Raw genomic sequence first — 18,091 nt, 5'->3', positions numbered from 1 at the left:
ATCTTGTCATTCCAACTCCTTGAAGGAAGAAGCCATGTTTTCTTCTTGATCCCCTCCATACTCTAGCATGGAGCTGGATAAATTGAAGGCACTAAGTACATAATTTTTGATGAATGAATTTAATGGAAATGAATAGAAATGGAAATAGAATTAGAAATGGAAATTAGAATAGGGTTGACCAATAACTCCATTTCTCTCTTCTAAACAGAAACTTCCTTCTCTGATCACTCTTCCCTCTATGGGTTATCTATCTTGCTAATAGAAATTGGAACATATGTTTTTAAAGGGCAGACACTATCAAATTTGTAACACTTGACATTTAACAGGCAATTAAAAATTCTTTCCCATTTCATTCCAAATGACTCAGATAAATTGACTTCCTAAACAAAATCCAAAGTGTTATTATTGTTCTCTTTAATGTTTTGATGTTTAAAATGTTTTGACTTTCTGATTCATGGAAGAAAGAGTTTTACTATAATTTATAACTCTTACATCTTGGCAATACTTTAATGAATAATGGTAACTGGTAAAACTTTAAACTTGGAGTATTAGCCTTAGGGCTTAAAGATATTTGCTTCCATTTATTCACTGAATGAAAATTTTTGTTTTTCTGCTCCAGCTCCCCTATTTGTTTGAATAAAAAATTTCAGGGAACTTGGGTGATACAAAAATGGGAGTTAGGGAGGGAGTGGTAGCCTTGAAAGCAGACAGATCAAAGACTGTCTTTGTAGGGAGTAGGGAAGAAATGGGTTTAAATTTGGCCCAAACACTACCTGAGTGAGCCTGGGCAAGTCATTTAACTGCTATTATTTGCTTCAATTTTTTCACCTGTAAAATGGAGCTATCAAATATTTGTATTTCTTACCTCATAGGAATATTATGAGTATTAAGTCAGACAATATCTGAAAAGCACTTTAAAAAATTTCAATATGATCAAATAAATCATTTGTTGTGATTATTATTATTATTTCATTCTTGTCTTTTTTGATGGTTTGATGATGGAACCATCAAAAAAGATGGTTCAGGTAGAAATGATCCTTAGAAAAATTATTCAGCAATCAAATCTTTGACTTATTTACTGTCATTCTTTTAATATCTAATTCTATGATGAACTGCACAATGGATAAACTCATCACTTTTTATACCTGAATAAAAGGTCTACAATATAAATTCACCCTCTCTAATTTTACAGTGTCCTCAGCACTTCATTTGCAAATAGGACAGTTAGAGATGATATACACTTTGTCTGTTTCTGTATCATTTTGATCTCCTCTGGCAGGTTTCTATATCTTTAAACCTTTTTTTGTTTCTTAGAGATTATAGAAATGTGGTATATTGACATTTATGAAAAACATGAAGAATCTTAAGATTTTATAGATCAGTATTATGTCTTAGAAATAATTAGTTGATATTATTGACAGTTATTAATATTGTACTTCAAGTAAACATGAAATAATCCAATAAGATTGGCTGTACATATCATCATGGCCAAAACAATGAATCACTAAGCATCATTAAAACTATTTTTTCCTTGGCCCAACTCAAATACCCAACCCAAAGAGTGCTTAGTTCTGTGCCTTGAATATCATAGGTACCTAATGAATGCTTGCATGGGATTAGATTTTCTTATGGCCTCACAAATACACAGAATTTCAGTGATGGTAAGTAGCTCAAAGGTGTCATAGCCCAATTCACATCTGAACAAGAATGCCCCTGACAACATCCCTAATGAATAGCAACCTTTTGTTTCTGGTGAGGGACCTCTCCGAACTTTGCTGGGATGATGTTCAGGCAAGACACAGATATAGGAGGTAAAAAGGATTTGAATGCTGCTGGAACAACCTTTGAGAACTCAGGTTCACATCTGCTTCATGATGAGGTTATGGAGGGGGATTTTAGTAGAGGAAAGGATAAAGGCACATTATGGCATTCAGTAAATATTTTTGTGACCTGAATTGTTGACAAGTTTGTTGTGAGTGAGAATATGGAAGATTTGGAATGCCAGAATTGTTTATATTTTCTCAATATTTTCCCTGGTTCTCCTCCATATATAGGACGCTCTTCTTCTTCCCTATCCTTCAATTATAAGTTAAAATCTCATTTCTATGGAAAGCTCTTCCTAATCCCTCTAAATTCTAGTGTGTTTTCTCTCTTGATCATTTCCTATATAGCTTGAATATAGTTTATTTGTACATATTTGTTTATATATTACCTCTCCTATTAGATTGTGATCTCTTTATAGGCAGGGACTGTTTTTGAACTTTCTTTGTATAGTCCTGCACTTAGCACAGTGCTTGGCACATAGTAGGTGCTTATTAATGTTTATTGACTGACTGACTGAGGTGTACATGTCCACATTATAGATATTGACCCAGACAGAAAGAGGGATTTTAAATTTCCTGTTTCTTCTCTCTTTGGAAATCCTTCAAAATAATGTTGCTCTTCAATTTGACAAGTGGAAAGTATACTTTGGTTCAGTTTAGCTGTATTAAAAAAATGAGTTTGCTAACCCAGCAAGTCTGTCCTCCAAGTTCTTACAGACTTAACGGAAATGACTTTTTCCACCTGTCACAAATATTATGTCTAATTTTCCCAGTCTCTTACTTGTTTATACATGGCAGTCAGAAATACCTTGCATTAAAATGTCTAATTTTCCAGTCACATTGTGAGTTTGTCACATATGCCAAATTAAAAAAAAAAAAACAAAAAAAAAAAAACTCCAATACCATTTGTGACTTTTAAGTAATCCTTACAGAATTTTTTTTATGCCAAAGGGCATTTAACCTATCCTTTATTCAATGTTCTCTTCTTCTTTTTTCTCATTTATGCATATAATATATACATATTCCCTGGTAGAAATTATTTCATAAGAATAAAAGGAGGAATTCCTTTGTAAATATTTTTGGTGACTATGTTAATACTGTCTTTCTAGGAAGGGTGATCCATATTACTCTTCTCTTTTTGCTATTTTATATTGGGCAACATGATTTGACCCATGCTAAATGGCATTTTTGGAAGAAGGATATGGTTGAAACCACAGTTTGAGTAACACAGCAAAGTTCAGCCCAATTCATTAATGAAGCATCGATGTGAACTATTCTAATCCTAAAGCTCAGAACTTGACAGAGTACAGAGGTCATCTAGCCTATCTTTTCCAGAAACAAAAATCCCTGCTGCCATATTCTTGAGAAATAAGTAGAATGAGAAGATCATCTAGTCTAGTCTTTACCTCAAGACTTTTATTTCTGGTTAACTCACTATTTCCCAAAGAAACTAATTTTAGACAGATCTAATCATAAGACCAACCTAATTTTTCTTTCAAGTATTGGCCCTTCAAGCACATGAAGATAGTCATCCTAGGCCATCTAATGTTTCACTTGTGCCAACTATATATCTCTATTTCTATCATGTTGACTTTCTACATTAGTTGTCTTCCAAAGAATCCATAGAGCATCCTCATGTTGTTCCTAATTTCAGGATGGAGAGAGACTGAGGCAGAGAGAGGTTTAATTAATTTATTCAGTACTTTTTTGGGGGCATATCTTTGTCATTATTATAATCCAATTCATGCTAATTAATCCATTTTAACAAGTAAATATCAGACTATTAGTGCTCTAATCTAAGCTATAAAGAAATATCAACCACAAATCAATGCACTTAGTTGTTGGTGAGGCTCTCCATCTTCAAAATATATATTAAAATCTGGATATTCATTCCCCTCTGCCTTCCCCTGAGTTGAATAGTATTAATTCTACTAATTACACATTTGCAAGTTATTTTATATATAGTATCCAATTAAATCATCCCAATCCTGGGAAATAATCCATTCATCATTATTCATCTTTTACAGATCAGGCAACTGATTTTTAGAAAGTCATGTGCCCATGATGTGCTATCTGAGACAAGATTTTAACTCATGTTATCTTGCCTTTACATCTAAAACTTTCTCAATCCATCAAAAATGCTTGTTAAATGTTGTGTGCTAAGTTTCAGGAATACAAAAAGAGGAAAAAGACAATCCTTACCTTAATGGAGTTTACATTCTAAAGGTAGACAATATGCAAAGAAATATATAGAAAGTATATATCTAAGATAAATAGGAAATGATTAACAGAGAGAAGGCAGTGGAATTGGAGGGGAAGGGGAAATTTCCTGTACCAGGGGAAGTGAGCAGTTGGATTTGAGGAAGGAGAGCATTCCAGGCATTGGGGAAAGATAGAGAAAATATCCAGGATGAGAAGTGGAGCATTTTCTATATGGGATGAGAGGCCCATGTTACTAGACTGCAGAGTATGTGTTGGGGAGTAGTATGTGAAGAGACTGAAAAGGTAGGAGAGAGATAGTTTATAAAGGCTTTGAATGTCAAACAGAGCAATTTACATTTGCTCCTGGAAGCAATAAGGATTTACTGGAGTTTATCAAGGGGGAAACTGACAGGATCAGAACCTGTGCTTTAAGAAAATGACTTTAGTGGCTAGATGGAGGATGGATTGGAGAGGGAAGACTTGAGACAGGTAGACCTATCAGCTGGCTATTGTATAATCTGGGTGTAAGATAAAGGTCTGTTCTATAGTGGTGAAAGTATCAGAAGAGAAAAGGGGAAATATTTGGGATATGTCGCAAAGGTAAAGTCAACAGATGTTAGCAACATTTTAGTTATGGGGAATGAGATATAGTGAGGAATCCAGTATATATATCCTAGGTAGGGAGCTTGAGGGATGGGAAGATGGATGGTCTCTACAGTAACAGAGGAGGTAGGAGGAAGGGAAGGGTTAAGGAGAAAGATTATGAGTTCTGTTTTGGACATATTGAGTTTAAGATATCGATTGGACATCCAATTTCAGATGTATATAAGACAGTTGGAGATGAGAGAGTAGAGGTCAGCAGAGAGACTGAGGTAAAAAAGGGAAAATCATCAGCATAGAGATGGTCATTAATTCCATGGGAGCCTTCCATTATTACCTGCTACTTTTCTGAATGTAAGCTTTTTGAGGGCAGGTACTATTTTGCTTTTGTATTTGTTTTTCAATGTCTCACACATAGTATTCATAAATAATTGAATAGTATATTTAATGAATTGAATTGAAACAGAAAAATAAAACAACAAAAAACCATAAGAACCATGAAGAAAAAGAAAGAGCAGGGAGCCCTTTGAATTTGGTTAAAACTTAATCTTTCATTTGAGAATTTCACAAAAAAAAAAACATTCTCCCCTCCCTTTCCTTGGCCCTAAAGACAAAAGAACAAACTATTACCATTAACCACCAAAAACAACAACAAAAAACTTCTCTGAGCTAAAATGGAAGAATTCTTTGGCTCTACTTTTGGATAAAAAGGTGAAGGTTAAGGGAAAAAAGACAGTCCACATTCCAAAAACACAATTCTACTGTGTAATCATTGAGTTCAAGCTGTGACAATAACCTTGTTCCTGCTGCTATTTGGTCCAGATCTGCTGGACCGTAGACTAGCACTAAATCAGACTCTCCTCAACCAAGTTTGGGCATTACTGCTATTCTCTCTCCCCCATCCTTAGTTTCTGGATAAGATAAATTATTTTTAAAAGATAGGTTCACAGTTCTTCTATGTAGCAATTTTTCATGGGTTTCACAACTTAATATAGCTTTTGCTCAACATCATTTGTAATCAAAGCACATTTAAGGTGGAAGCATACATTGTAAACAAGATTTTTAGAAACTGACCTGCCATTTTGGATCACAATATGTGAGGAGACCCAGAAGGGACCAAACCTTATGTTTTCCTCCATGCAGAACCACCCAGTGAACTTTTTCCTAGTTCTAGAAGCAACTTTCTAAACAAAACATTGATTTGATTAAATCATGATGACACTTTCTTTGTGTTTTGGATAAGCATGTATAATTTCTCACACCAGCTCATTAAATTTATCTAGAGGGAACATGCAAAGAATGAAAAAGAATCATCATTTCGCACACACACACACACACACACACACACACATATATATATAAATGAGATTCTTTCCAGTCAGTGTAACATTTCATGATGACATTTGATTTTGCCAGGAAATGAATTTTCTTGGGGTTTGAATAGTTCAGATGCAGAACAAGAAGAAGCCTTTGGTCCCCTTTTGTGCCTAAGTCAGCATTGCTTGGGCTAATTAACCATGACTCAATGATAGAAAGATATTGTGACAGTAGATTTCATACCTGCCCAGACTGGCAAATCAAGATGTCACTGTTTGAAATTAATTTCAGGACCTACTTTGAGACTCTTCCCTGTACCTTTGGAATTTAAGACAATAGCACAACAATAACAACATCAACTGCAGTATCAACAGCAATAACACAAAAGATTATAGGAGTTCTAGGGTTTCACTGGCCTTCCTTGTTATTTCAGGAGAAATTGAGGAAGGCCTCCAGTTCATTGATGGAGAATGTCATAGAAAAGAGTCTGTCAAAGCACTTGAATATTCAAGGATCCTGTGATTTTGTCATTCAAGTCTCCTCTTTTTAAGTGAATTGAGTACATTTAGAGGATGCCACGGGGGGACAGAGTATTACCACATCTAGTTTTTGGAGATATGAGAGAAAAATTTCCCATCTCCAGAAAGAAAAACAAAATTAGCAAACAGCATTTATTAAATATCTACTATGTGCCAGGAATTGTGTTAAACACTTTACAAATAGTATCTCATTTTGATTCTCACAACAATCTTGGGAGATAGTTACTATTATTATCATCATTTTTACATTTGGGTAAACTGAGGTAAAGAGAGGTTAAGTTACTTGCCTGGGATCACACAGTTAGTGTGGATTTGAATTTAGCTCTTCCTAACTCCAGAGCCAGTACTCTATTTAAAAGTTACCTTCCAGTCTCTTTAGAAAAAGATTCAATTGAATTCACCACAAACAAGTATTTATTAAGTGCTACTTTATCTATTGCAGTCATGTGCCTGTGCTTAATCCTTATCATCTTCAAAGAGGAAATGCAAAGATAAAAAAAGATAGTTGCTGTCCCCATGTAGCACTGTCAAGAGTAGGGTTACAGTACATATATACATACATACATACATAATACTATAAAATGGAACTTGAAAAAGACATAAAGGAGAGAAAGCACTGTTTATGGACTTAGTAGACTATAAGAGTGTGAGGACAAGGACATTTTTTAAAAAATCATCAGTATAATTACCCATACCTCATACAGAGTCTTATCTATAGTTTGAATTAAGTAGTACTGTTGTTGAATCATTTCAATTGTGTACCCCTCTTTGTGACTACATTTGAGGTTTTCTGGAGTGGTTTGCCATTTCATTTTCCAGCTCATTTTATGGATGAGAAAACTGAGGCAAAAAGGGTGAAGTGACCTGCCCAGGGTCATATAGCCAGAACTCAGGTCCTTCCAACTGGAGGGATAATGGTCTATCCACTGTGTAAACTAGCTGCCTTTAAATTGTATTCCTTGAATTTAAATTGAATTATCCACTTCTAACTAAATAGATAAGGGAAGGATGCATAGAGGTGGTAATTGAACTGGATTTTGAGGGAGGTAGGATTTCAACAAGCTTTATGGAAAAGGTAGAATTTAAGATTGAGTTTTAAGGTCAAGATTTTGAGACCTCAGTCTTCAGAGGAGAAAGCAGCTGAGAGAGAGGCTTTGAGTAAGCAAAAACATAAATATGGGAAACTCTGACATGTGTATATTGGGGTGGAGCAAGAGGGGAAGAATAAGCAGCTAGGTTTAAGTAGAAAATTTATGTAAGAGAATAGTGGAAGATAAACTGAAAATACAGAATGGGATTAAATTAGAGGGCTTTGAATGCCAGACCAGACTTCATCCTCATAGGCAATAGTGAGTTTGAGTAAAGAGTGACATGTTCAAAGTTGTATTTTAAGATTTATCTACCTATATGATCATGGTGTAAGGAACTTAATGCCTCTGGGTACCATTTTCCTCATCTGCAAAAGACTAGATAGCTTCTAGAGTCCTTCCAACTCCTATTTCTTGTCTTTGTGTTCCTAGTTTCTAGCTTAGTGCTTATGTATAGTAGGTGCTTAATAATGTTATGCCACAGTTTCCTTTGATCATTCTACCTCAATTTCCCTAATTGTTCTATCTCAATTTCCCTGAATTGTTCTGCCTGATAGCAATATCCCCTTTCCTAACCATTAATACTGATATAACTTAGGGCTAGCTACTCTAAGGTTATAAACTGTTAATGCTTAATCCAGAGAAGGAGAAAGACCTTCTATCTTAGCTATCATGACTCCAGACCTTCCCAACTTGTGACTGGTGCTCACTCTGCCTCCCCCATCTTGTCATTGTTCTTCTTAATCACTAAACCCTATAAAGAATCTCTGGGACCCCACATTTGGGACTGGATATTTGGAGACAAGAGTCCGATCTGGTCAATTAAACTCTCCAATAAATTAATTATTATAACTCTCTAATCTCTATCCTGCCTCAGTTTCTTTGACATTACAATAAAAATGTTTATTGAATTGAATCAAAAGGCAAGATAAGCCTCCAGCTCAAAGATATCTAACACATATCTAATAATAAGTGTATAAGAAGTTCAGCTATATAATAGAGCCTGATTTGGTTTTAAGACACTAATGTTTTAAGTAGAGTTAAAGGATTAAGCAGCAGGTATAGGATCCAAATCCAAGTTGTCTAATCTCAAATCCAAAAGACTATATTAAGACTATAATACTAATATATAATATAATTAAGACCTTATCCTATATTGAGCTATTTATTAATCACTAACAATGTACAAGGTGTTGTGCTAAATTGTGGAGCTATCTAGATCAACAATATAGTCCCTGTCCACAAGGCTTTTCAGTTTAATGGGTGTGGGAATGTGATATATGCAGGAGACTATTTTATGTGGGAAAGGAGGAATAAAAACAAAATGTGCTAAGAAAATTTGACAAAGAAAATTAACTCTGAACCATGGGAAGGAGAAGATGACATTGAAGCTGGACCTTTGGAAAATAAAAAAGGATTTCCAAAAGCTAAGATGAAGAGAGAATATGCTCCAGGAATGGGATATTGCCTGTGTGAATACACAGAAATGAGAGAAGGTAGGGAATCATGGAATTCAAGATGGAAACCTGGAAGAGATCTAAGAAGGCATCTAACCCAACCTTTTCATTTTACAGAAGAGGAGGTGAGCACTACAGAATCTTAATGACTTGCTTGAAGCCACAGAGATCATACTAGTCAACCTTCTAATGCCCTCATAGCCTTTTAACCTCTCTTGCTTTTAATCCATCTACGCAGTTCCTCTTAGGTAGGCACTCTTTCAGCTACTCCTCACTGATAATATCTTCCTGCAGCTTAAGACTTGCATCATTCGTGAATTTCCTCAGCCCCAGACTCCTACCTCAAGTCATTCTAATGTCATTGACCTTTCCTATTTCTTCTTTCTCCAAGTCCATTGAAATTCCTATTTATAAGATTGAAGATGGATTACAAGAATAATCTGTACCAGATAACCTTGCATTGTTTTATCAGTTCCTTTTAAAGTGTTACAGTCTTGGGACTTTCTTACATTTCCAATTTTATACTCCACTCTTTTTCATGAATTCTGTGATCCAATTCTACTGGCCTATTTGCTATTCCTCTCACTTTGACACTCCTATCCTGCCTATCCTAGTATTCCCTGGGCCTAGAATGCTCTCTCTTCTAGTTTCCTATTCACAGATTCCTTTAACACTCAATTCAATGTTTGCTTTCTCCAACAGGCTTTTTCTTGATCCCTGACTGGGTTCCAATGCCATCATTTTCTTAAGGCTACCTTCCTTTTATTTTAGATTTATTTGTGTGCTCTGATTTAAATAAATTGTATTCCCTTCCTTCCTTTCATACTCCTTAGCATTTAAATTTCTTGAGAATAGGGGCTATTTTTGTTTTTTATGTGAATTAGCTGCATGTAGCCTAATGCAATATATAGAAAATATTCAATAAATGCTTGTTGATTGTTGCTTGGGGCATATGCTTTGACCTGTGTTATATTTAAAATTGTACTATAATAAACAGATTTTTCTTACTATACTTAGTAGTTATACATATTATATAAAAATATATATTTAAAAATAAATATGAATAATTAATCTTATAAATAAATATGAATTTATTAATAATAATATAATAATAAATATTTCTAAATAAATATATATTTTAAAAATTCAGAATTGTGATTTCATCAATGATGGGAACTCTTAGTATGGAATCTCCTTTCATCTATTCACCCCATCTATATGTTAGTCTCAGGAAGCAGATGCTTAAGATCAGAGGAGATAAACCCCTGTAGACCCTGCTCCTGGGGAGGTTAGGTTTAGTGGATTATTTGAGCTCAGAAGATTTAATCTGACATAGAACTAGAGCTAACCAGGTATCTGAATTAAGTTTGGTACTGTATGATGAGTGCCCACCAAGCTCCTTAAGGAAGGATGAACTGGCTGTAGCTGATCAAAACTTCTATGCTAGTCAGCAATAGGATAAGGCCCATAAGTAGCTGTTGTGTTTTCAACTGGATGAGACAAAGAGACCTGGGTGGTAAGGGTAGAGAGATGAAGAAATAGGAAGGGAAAGGAAAACAAAGGAAGAGGAAGGGAAGGGGACAGGGAAAAGAACACCTTCATTTTACAAAGCACATGAGCCCAGAGAGATGAGTCTTCCTCCCAGAACACCTCTGATTATCCTATAAACTGTCTACTTTTTCTTCCCTATCAAGTCACACATCAAGCCACACACAACTTCCTTAAGACATCTTTTACAAGTATTGTTTTCCTCCCATCCCACAGTCCATAGGACAATGTTTTGTATATAAGGGGAACTTTAAAATTGGCATCATTTGAAAGCCTGAATAAGAGTTTCCACTTTTAAGTATAGAAAGTCTTCCTGCCTTTATTTTGATTTTGTGAATTGCAAGTAGGGTTTCAGAATGACTCCAGTATGAAAACCCTATATATACTTTCTCACAATGAGCTCCGTCCCTATCTGAACTATCAGGACCCATTGTCTGCCTCTCTAATGCACATTTCCTAGTCTAATTTGTGTGAGTTGTATGAGCATAAGCTTTATCTCTTCTGCTATACTATCAACTATGTGCAAACAGGACCCATCTTTATCTTTGCATCTTCTTACCCCCAACTCCTGCTACCATTGCTAGCTACCTATTCCAACTTCCTCATTTTACACAAAAGGAAACTGAGGTTCAAAAAGTTAATTGCTTTGCCTAAAGTTATACAAGTCACTATTGTGGTAATACCAGAATTTGAACTCATTTCATTTCCTTGCTGTTATGAAATTATGGTATCATGGTTGCCTCTTGCCATAGGATTTTATTTTCTAACATTCTGTGGACTAAGATTCTTCCCAGCTCTTAACTTCTATGACCTTTGTCTCTATGAACATTCACTGGATACAGCTATCAGAATAATGGAGACATACTTAGCCTTTTTTTCTTTTTTTTTAAAATAATTTCTAAGATAATTTGACATTGGAGAAATGAAGCCTGGTAGAACAGGCATAAAGTAAGTGAACTACTAATATTGAATAAATGGTGAATAAATTGCCAGCTATAAGGCAAGTTACTTAATATCTCTGAGCAGGTGGGATGAGATGGTCTCTAAGGTTCTCTTCAGTTCTAATGTTCCATGACCCAATATCCAAATCTCTCAGTCATAGCAAGAATCTGGAAGCTAGAGGCCCAGGTTCTGTCCCACTATCAAATTCCCTAGCTTTGAAAAAAGTCTGCCTTCCCTCTTTGTAGTGGCCAGAAACTGGAAACTGAGTGGATGCCCATCAGTTGGAGAATGGCTGAATAAAGTGTGGTATATGAATATTATGGAATATTATTGTTCGTTAAGAAATGACCAACAGGAGGATTTCAGAAAGGCCTGGAGAGACTTACACGAACTGATGCTGAGTGAAACGAGCAGGGCCAGGATCATTATATACTTCAACAACAATACTATATGATGACCAATTCTGATGGACCTAGCCATCCTCAGCAATGAAATGAACCAAATCAGTTCCAAAAGAGCAGTAATCAACTGAACCAGCTATGCCCAGTGAAAGAACTCTGGGAGATGACTAAGATCCATTACATTGAATTCCCAATCCCTATATTTTTGCCCACCTGCATTTTTAATTTCCTTCACAGGCTAATTGTACAACATTTCAGAATCTGATTCTTTTTGTACAGCGAAATAATGGTTTGGTCATGAATACTTATTGTGTATCTAATTTATATTTTAATATATTTTAATATCTACTGGGGGGAGGGGGGAAGGAGAAGGGGGAAGGAGGGGAAAAATTGGAACAAGAGGTTTGGCAGTTGTCAATGCTGTAAAGTTACCCATACATATAACCTGTAAATAAAAGGCTATTAAAATTAAAAAAAAAAAAAAAAAAAAAGATTTATACAGTGGTTCTCCATAGTCCTTTAAATAAAACAAAGATTAAAAAAAAAAAAGTCTGCCTTATCTCCCATCAGCCTCAGTTCTTTTGTTCTTAAGATCCAGAGGCTGAGTCCCAATGGACTAGGTAGGGAAGGCAGGTCATGAAATCATTTTTATAAAATATCCTGACACTACCAACATCCAAACAACTTAAGAGGGATCAGTCATCTAAGATGCTCTCATGGCCAGTCTCTGTTTCACAGGTGAAGTTTCTGACCAGTGCTTTTAACCTTCTCAAATAAAAGTTTAAAGCAGTAAAGAAGAAGGGAGCCAAAGTTAAGGGGACTTGGGTCTTAGCCTAATTGAGCCACTCCTTAGTAGGGGGACAGCAAGTGTATTATTAAATTGGGAAACTGAAAAAACAGAATTGACCTCTTACAGCTGCTACTTAAACTCATTTCATTCTCAGTTTGATCTGACTCAGGGAGCCTACAATGGTGCCTTTTATTTTTATTATTTTGGTATTTATTTCAACAATTTAGTGCCCTTTTGATTATGCACATGGCATATTCCTGTCTGAAATCCAGCTGGCCATATGTTCTTCCAAAGAGTTGCCGTAAATGCCTATCTTTTCCCATGTCCTTTTAGAGAGAAGAGGACGCAAAAGTTTCATGTGGTTGCTAAAAACAGGAACCCAGGCTTCTGCAAACACATCAAGCCTTCCTTATTTCTAGCAGAGGAAGTATGTGGCCTGTTTGGCAACTGCCGTTCTACATGATAGCATGAGCTTCATAACACTTGGCAGGGCCCCCTCACCACGACAGTCATTCAGCTGTTGCAGCGGCAGCTGATGGAGATTGAATGACAACTCTGGCTGCCTGGCTGGCTGGCTAGTTACTACTTGGAGTTAATGCAAAGAGAGGAAGCATGCTCACCATTTAAAGGTAAACTTCCACTCAATTGGGTAGAGGGAATGGGTAGTGGGCAAAACCTGTTTTTTCTAGGGTGGGTAGGGGTAAAGGAGTGATGTTTCTGTCTTCTGAAAAGCATAAGTAAAGGTTCTGTCAGGGCAGGACACACTGAATGTGAAAGCATACATATGTCAGGAAAAAAAAAACACAAAAAACAGTTTAGGTTGTTGGGACAGCTCTACCTATTGAAATTCAAAATGCTAGAATTGGAAGAATACTTTGGAGATCATCTAGTTCAATTCATTTGTTTGACTGATGAGGGAATTGAGGCCCTGAAGGGGTAAATGGATTTAAGGTTACTTAGCATGATAAGGATACTTAGCATGATACTAAGTTTTGTGATTTGTCTATTAGGCAAAGATTCCTTTCAAACTGGGGAAGTTAAAAAGAAGAAGAAAAAAAGAAACTTTTAGCAATATTTGTTGTAAGCCATTAATATCTTCTCATGAGAAGCTTTTTGTGAAAGGTATTAGATGTTTTCTGAACAACAAACCCTTTTGAATAAGTAGCTGGAGAATGTCCAGAGAAGGACAATAAGGATAGTAGAGGACCTGGAGTCCATGCTATGTATTTTGATTCAATAAACTGGACATATCTAGCATGGAAAAGAGAAAATTTCAGAGTTGGGTTAGGAGTGCATAAGAGCCATCTCCAGTCAGAGCTTTAGACTTATAATCAGGAAGTCCTAGGTTTAAATCCTATCTTGGACATTTCCTAGCTATGTGATCCTGGGCAAGTCAATTAACCTGTCTTACCCATCAGTTTATTCATCTATGAAATGAAGGAGTTGGATCTGATGTTCTTTAGAGACTCTTTTAGCTCTAAACTTATGAAACTCAGAAAAATGAATCTTCCTGACTCCAGGCCCAGTGATCTAGCAACTCTACCCTCTAGCTGTCTCAGGATACCTGTAGGGTGTCTCGTTCATTAATTTCTCAGAACTGACTATGGGCTAAGTCTCAGCTCTGCTACCAACTCATGGAGTGACCTCAGACACTTTCCTTCTCTGAGCTTCAATTTTCTTACTTGTAAAATGAGAAATCTTTGGGTTTCCTCCTAGCTTTAAAAACCTATATTCTAATATTTTATGTCCTAAGGACTCTCCTTGATTTGGCATTAAACTTATTCTAATGATCATTTCCTTGCCTCACTTCTAGCTTCAGAGGACCCGGAGGTGGAGTCCAAGGTTATTTAGGAGGAGGGATAGGAATAATTGAGAATGATGAGCAAAGTATAGGTAGAAAGGTGAGTTCCTCAGGGAACAGAGGATAGGGCTTTTGGTTTCTTCCCTTATTTCTGGTTAATTTTTTTTTTTTTTTTTTGCATCTTAAACTTTATTCATCTACATATTAATTATAATAATAGCTAGCATATATATACATACATATATATTGTTTAATAGCACTATGCTGTGTGCTTTATAAATATTACCTCATTTAATCCTCACAACAACCCTGCGAGTTAGGTGCTGCTATTATTATCTTACAATTGAGGAAACTGAGGCATTCAGAGTCATGACTTACCTAGAATCACATAGCTTATAAGTATCTGAAGTAAAATTTGAATTCCAACCTTCCTGATTCTAGGTTCAGGACTCTTTCCACAGGACCTGTTCTATCTATCTATCTCCACTTATTTTGTAATCTTCCTATCTATGTGTTCACTTTCCTGCTGCAGTTAAGTAGAATCTTGCTGATTTTTTCTTCATGAGGGGGAAATGATGTATCAGGATAACTATTCATCAAATCTTAGTGCTAGGAAATAGTTGAGAATTTAGCTAGCCAAATCCTCTACTCAGAATTAAGCATTGATATGATTATGTGGCACTGTACATAGAAAAGTTATAGATTACTTTAAAGGTTATTTTTTAAAATATCCATGAATTGTCTTAAGGAATGGGGTGATAGGATGGCATGGGAGAAAGGGCAATGAATTTGGGCTCAAAGGTGTGAATATAAAGCCTTGCTCTTGACTTGTAGTGTATTACTCTGGGTCAGTTAATTCATTTCTCTGACCATTGGATTCTTCAACTATAAAATAAATGGATTATATTAGTTAGTAAAGTACTTAGAATCAGGATAACTTGGAGTTAAATACTATTGTTTTCTAGCTGTGTGACCCTGGTTTTTGATTTCCTCATTCATACAAAGGAGTTGGACCCAGTGATTTTTAAAGTTTCTTCCAGCTCTAAATCTATACTGTTATCCCACAACATCATAAGGGAGCTAGGTAGTGCCTTAGTGCAGGGAGCAATAGGCTTGGAGTCAGAAAGACTCATCTTCTTAAATTCAAATCTCATCTCAGACACTTACTAGCTGTGTGACCCTGGGCAAGTCAGTTATCTCTATTTGCCTTAGTTTCCTCATCTGTGAAATGAGCTAGAAGAAGAAACACAAACCACTTCACTAAACTTTCCCAAGAAAACCTCAAAAGCCATCATGAAGAATTGGACACAACTGAAATAACTGAACAACAAGACTTGATGAGCTTAGAAATCAGCATTCTAATGTTGAAGATATGCCATTTCTTCCTTAAAATGGAGTACATAAAAAACTGGCAAATTTTGATTCAGCTTAAATTGAATCCAGTTAATTGAGACTTCCCAGGAATTTTTCCCCTCCTAGAAGCCTTTTGGTTTTTAAAGGAATAAATAGAATGAAATGCAATATTAGATAACAATTTGTATCTATATTAAAAAAAATAAAAACAGTTGCAAGATCAAGCTCCTAGGAGGCTAGCATGAAGTTATTCCTTGATAGAGACAAAATTAATCATCTCTCATCTATAGTTATGCTTCTGAAACATTATCATAGCATCACAAAAATTTCCTGAGTTGGAAATAACTCCTAGAGATTACCAAGTCTATTTCATGACTGAATGAAACAATTATACAACATATAAGCTGTAGGAAAGAGAACTCTCTAGCTTTAGAGGTAACCTGTTGTTCCACTTTGGGATAGCTTTAGTTGCTAGCAATGTTTCTCTTACCTAAATTTATTCCTTAGGACAATATTTAGGAGTCAGGTTATAGGCCAAATCTTAGTTGAAGCCATCTCACTTACATTCCAAGATTATAATTTAAAAGAATAATACATTTGAAAAACCTAAATGATGTATTGCTCCACAAATTCTAAGTTTTGTGATTTGTCTATTAGGCAAAGATTCCTTTCAAACTGGGGAAGTTAAAAAGAAGAAGAAAAAAGAAACTTTTAGCAATATTTGTTGTAAGCCATTAATATCTTCTCATGAGAAGCTTTTTGTGAAAGGTATTAGATGTTTTCTGAACAACAAACCCTTTTGAATAAGTAGCTGGAGAATGTCCAGAGAAGGACAATAAGGATAGTAGAGGACCTGGAGTCCATGCAATGTATTTTGATTCAATAAACTGGACATATCTAGCATGGAAAAGAGAAAATTTCAGAGTTGGGTTAGGAGTGCATAAGAGCCATCTCCAGGTAACTGTAAAACTGTTCAAGATTGGACTTGTAGTGGATGGCCTCAAAGAAAAAAAAAAAAAAAAAACTAAGACCAATGGGTAGAGGTTGTTGAATGGATGTAAACTTCCTAATCACTAGAGTTACCCAGAAGTGGAATGGGCTGCTTTTGGGAAATAGTAGGTTCCCTTTAACTACAAGTCTTCAAAGTAAAGCCCAGTGAACCCCTGCCATAGGATGGTGGCGATTTGTGTGGAGAGTGAACAATTTAGTGTCAAAGATGTTAGCCTCTGAGAATGTGATTCTGGTCACCAAGTCTCACAAGAATTTGTAAACAAGAAGAGTTAACTACAAAACCTGGAATGTGGCTATTTGTTGCATTTTCTAGAAACCACACACATCAGGAGAAAGTAAATTGCAATACCAAGAGATTTAGATGAATAAATTATTAAGTTTATTAAGGACATTGTTATGTAACAAAAAGAAAATATACTGGATTTGGAGACAAAACATCCACATTTTAAAATTTATAACTCACCAGGAGTATGTAAGGAATTACTGATGAGGAAATGTTTCACTGAGTTTCCTGAGAGGAAGGAAACTAAGGAGAGGAAATCCTCCCCTGTCTAGCTATATACAACCCTACAGACTGATGTGTGTGTTTTAGAATGTTAAAGGTTTATATAAACATTATTAAAGGTTTTTAAATCTAGATTTTAGAATGTTAAAGATATTTGTGTATGAACATGCTTCTGCATATTAGAATCTCAGAGCTGAGAAGGACTTTAAGGGTCATCTGATCCTCTTCATTATATAGAAGAGGGAAATGAGACTTAGTGGTGAGGGTGACCACAGTCTCCTAAAGCCAGGAATAGAACTCACATCTCTTGATGTCCAGTTCAGAGCTGTTTTTGCTATACCTCACCCTCAGAGATATGAGAAAATATGTCCTCAGGCATTTTACATAAACATTTAATGGGAGAAGAATTAAAATAAAGAGAAGAGAAAAAATAGGTTTAAAATTATATGATGATTTGTGAGTACTAAGAAGGGGTTAAAACATTTATTAAAGCTAGAGAAAGTCTAGTAAAATGGATTGCTAAAACACAGAATGTTAGAACATAGTATATAGAATCTTAGTTGCAGAAAGACCTCAGGAAACTTTTAAGAATGCTCTAATTGGAAACTTATATCCTAACTTGGATGGAACCTTAGGAGATAGAATGTGAGAACATCAATTAGTAAGACTGAAAAAAATTTAGAAATTTTAGAAATCATCTATTCCAAACTTCTC

At 35.5% G+C, this 18,091-nt stretch overlaps 2 protein-coding genes across 3 annotated transcripts in view; one reads left to right on the top strand and one right to left on the bottom strand.

Annotated features, from left to right (window-relative positions):
• TG (thyroglobulin) overlaps nucleotides 1–18,091 on the bottom strand; it is a 352,924-nt gene that overhangs the window by 75,279 nt on the left and 259,554 nt on the right. The gene's annotated exons all lie outside the window — the stretch shown is intronic.
• Nucleotides 1–18,091, top strand: part of SLA (Src like adaptor) — an 88,573-nt gene that overhangs the window by 25,313 nt on the left and 45,169 nt on the right. For both annotated transcript variants that reach the window (XM_003760392.4, XM_012541837.3), the window contains one exon: nucleotides 13,041–13,336. Coding sequence is in view for 1 of the 2 variants with exons in the window: in XM_012541837.3 (XP_012397291.1) it covers nucleotides 13,303–13,336 (34 nt within the window). In the remaining variant the exon portion in view is untranslated. The remainder of the gene's footprint in view (nucleotides 1–13,040; nucleotides 13,337–18,091) is intronic.

The sequence above is a fragment of the Sarcophilus harrisii genome, chromosome 1 (assembly GCF_902635505.1).
Source record: "Sarcophilus harrisii chromosome 1, mSarHar1.11, whole genome shotgun sequence".
Classification (NCBI taxonomy): Eukaryota; Metazoa; Chordata; class Mammalia; order Dasyuromorphia; family Dasyuridae; genus Sarcophilus; species Sarcophilus harrisii.
This window is presented reverse-complemented; position numbering and strand designations above follow the sequence as displayed.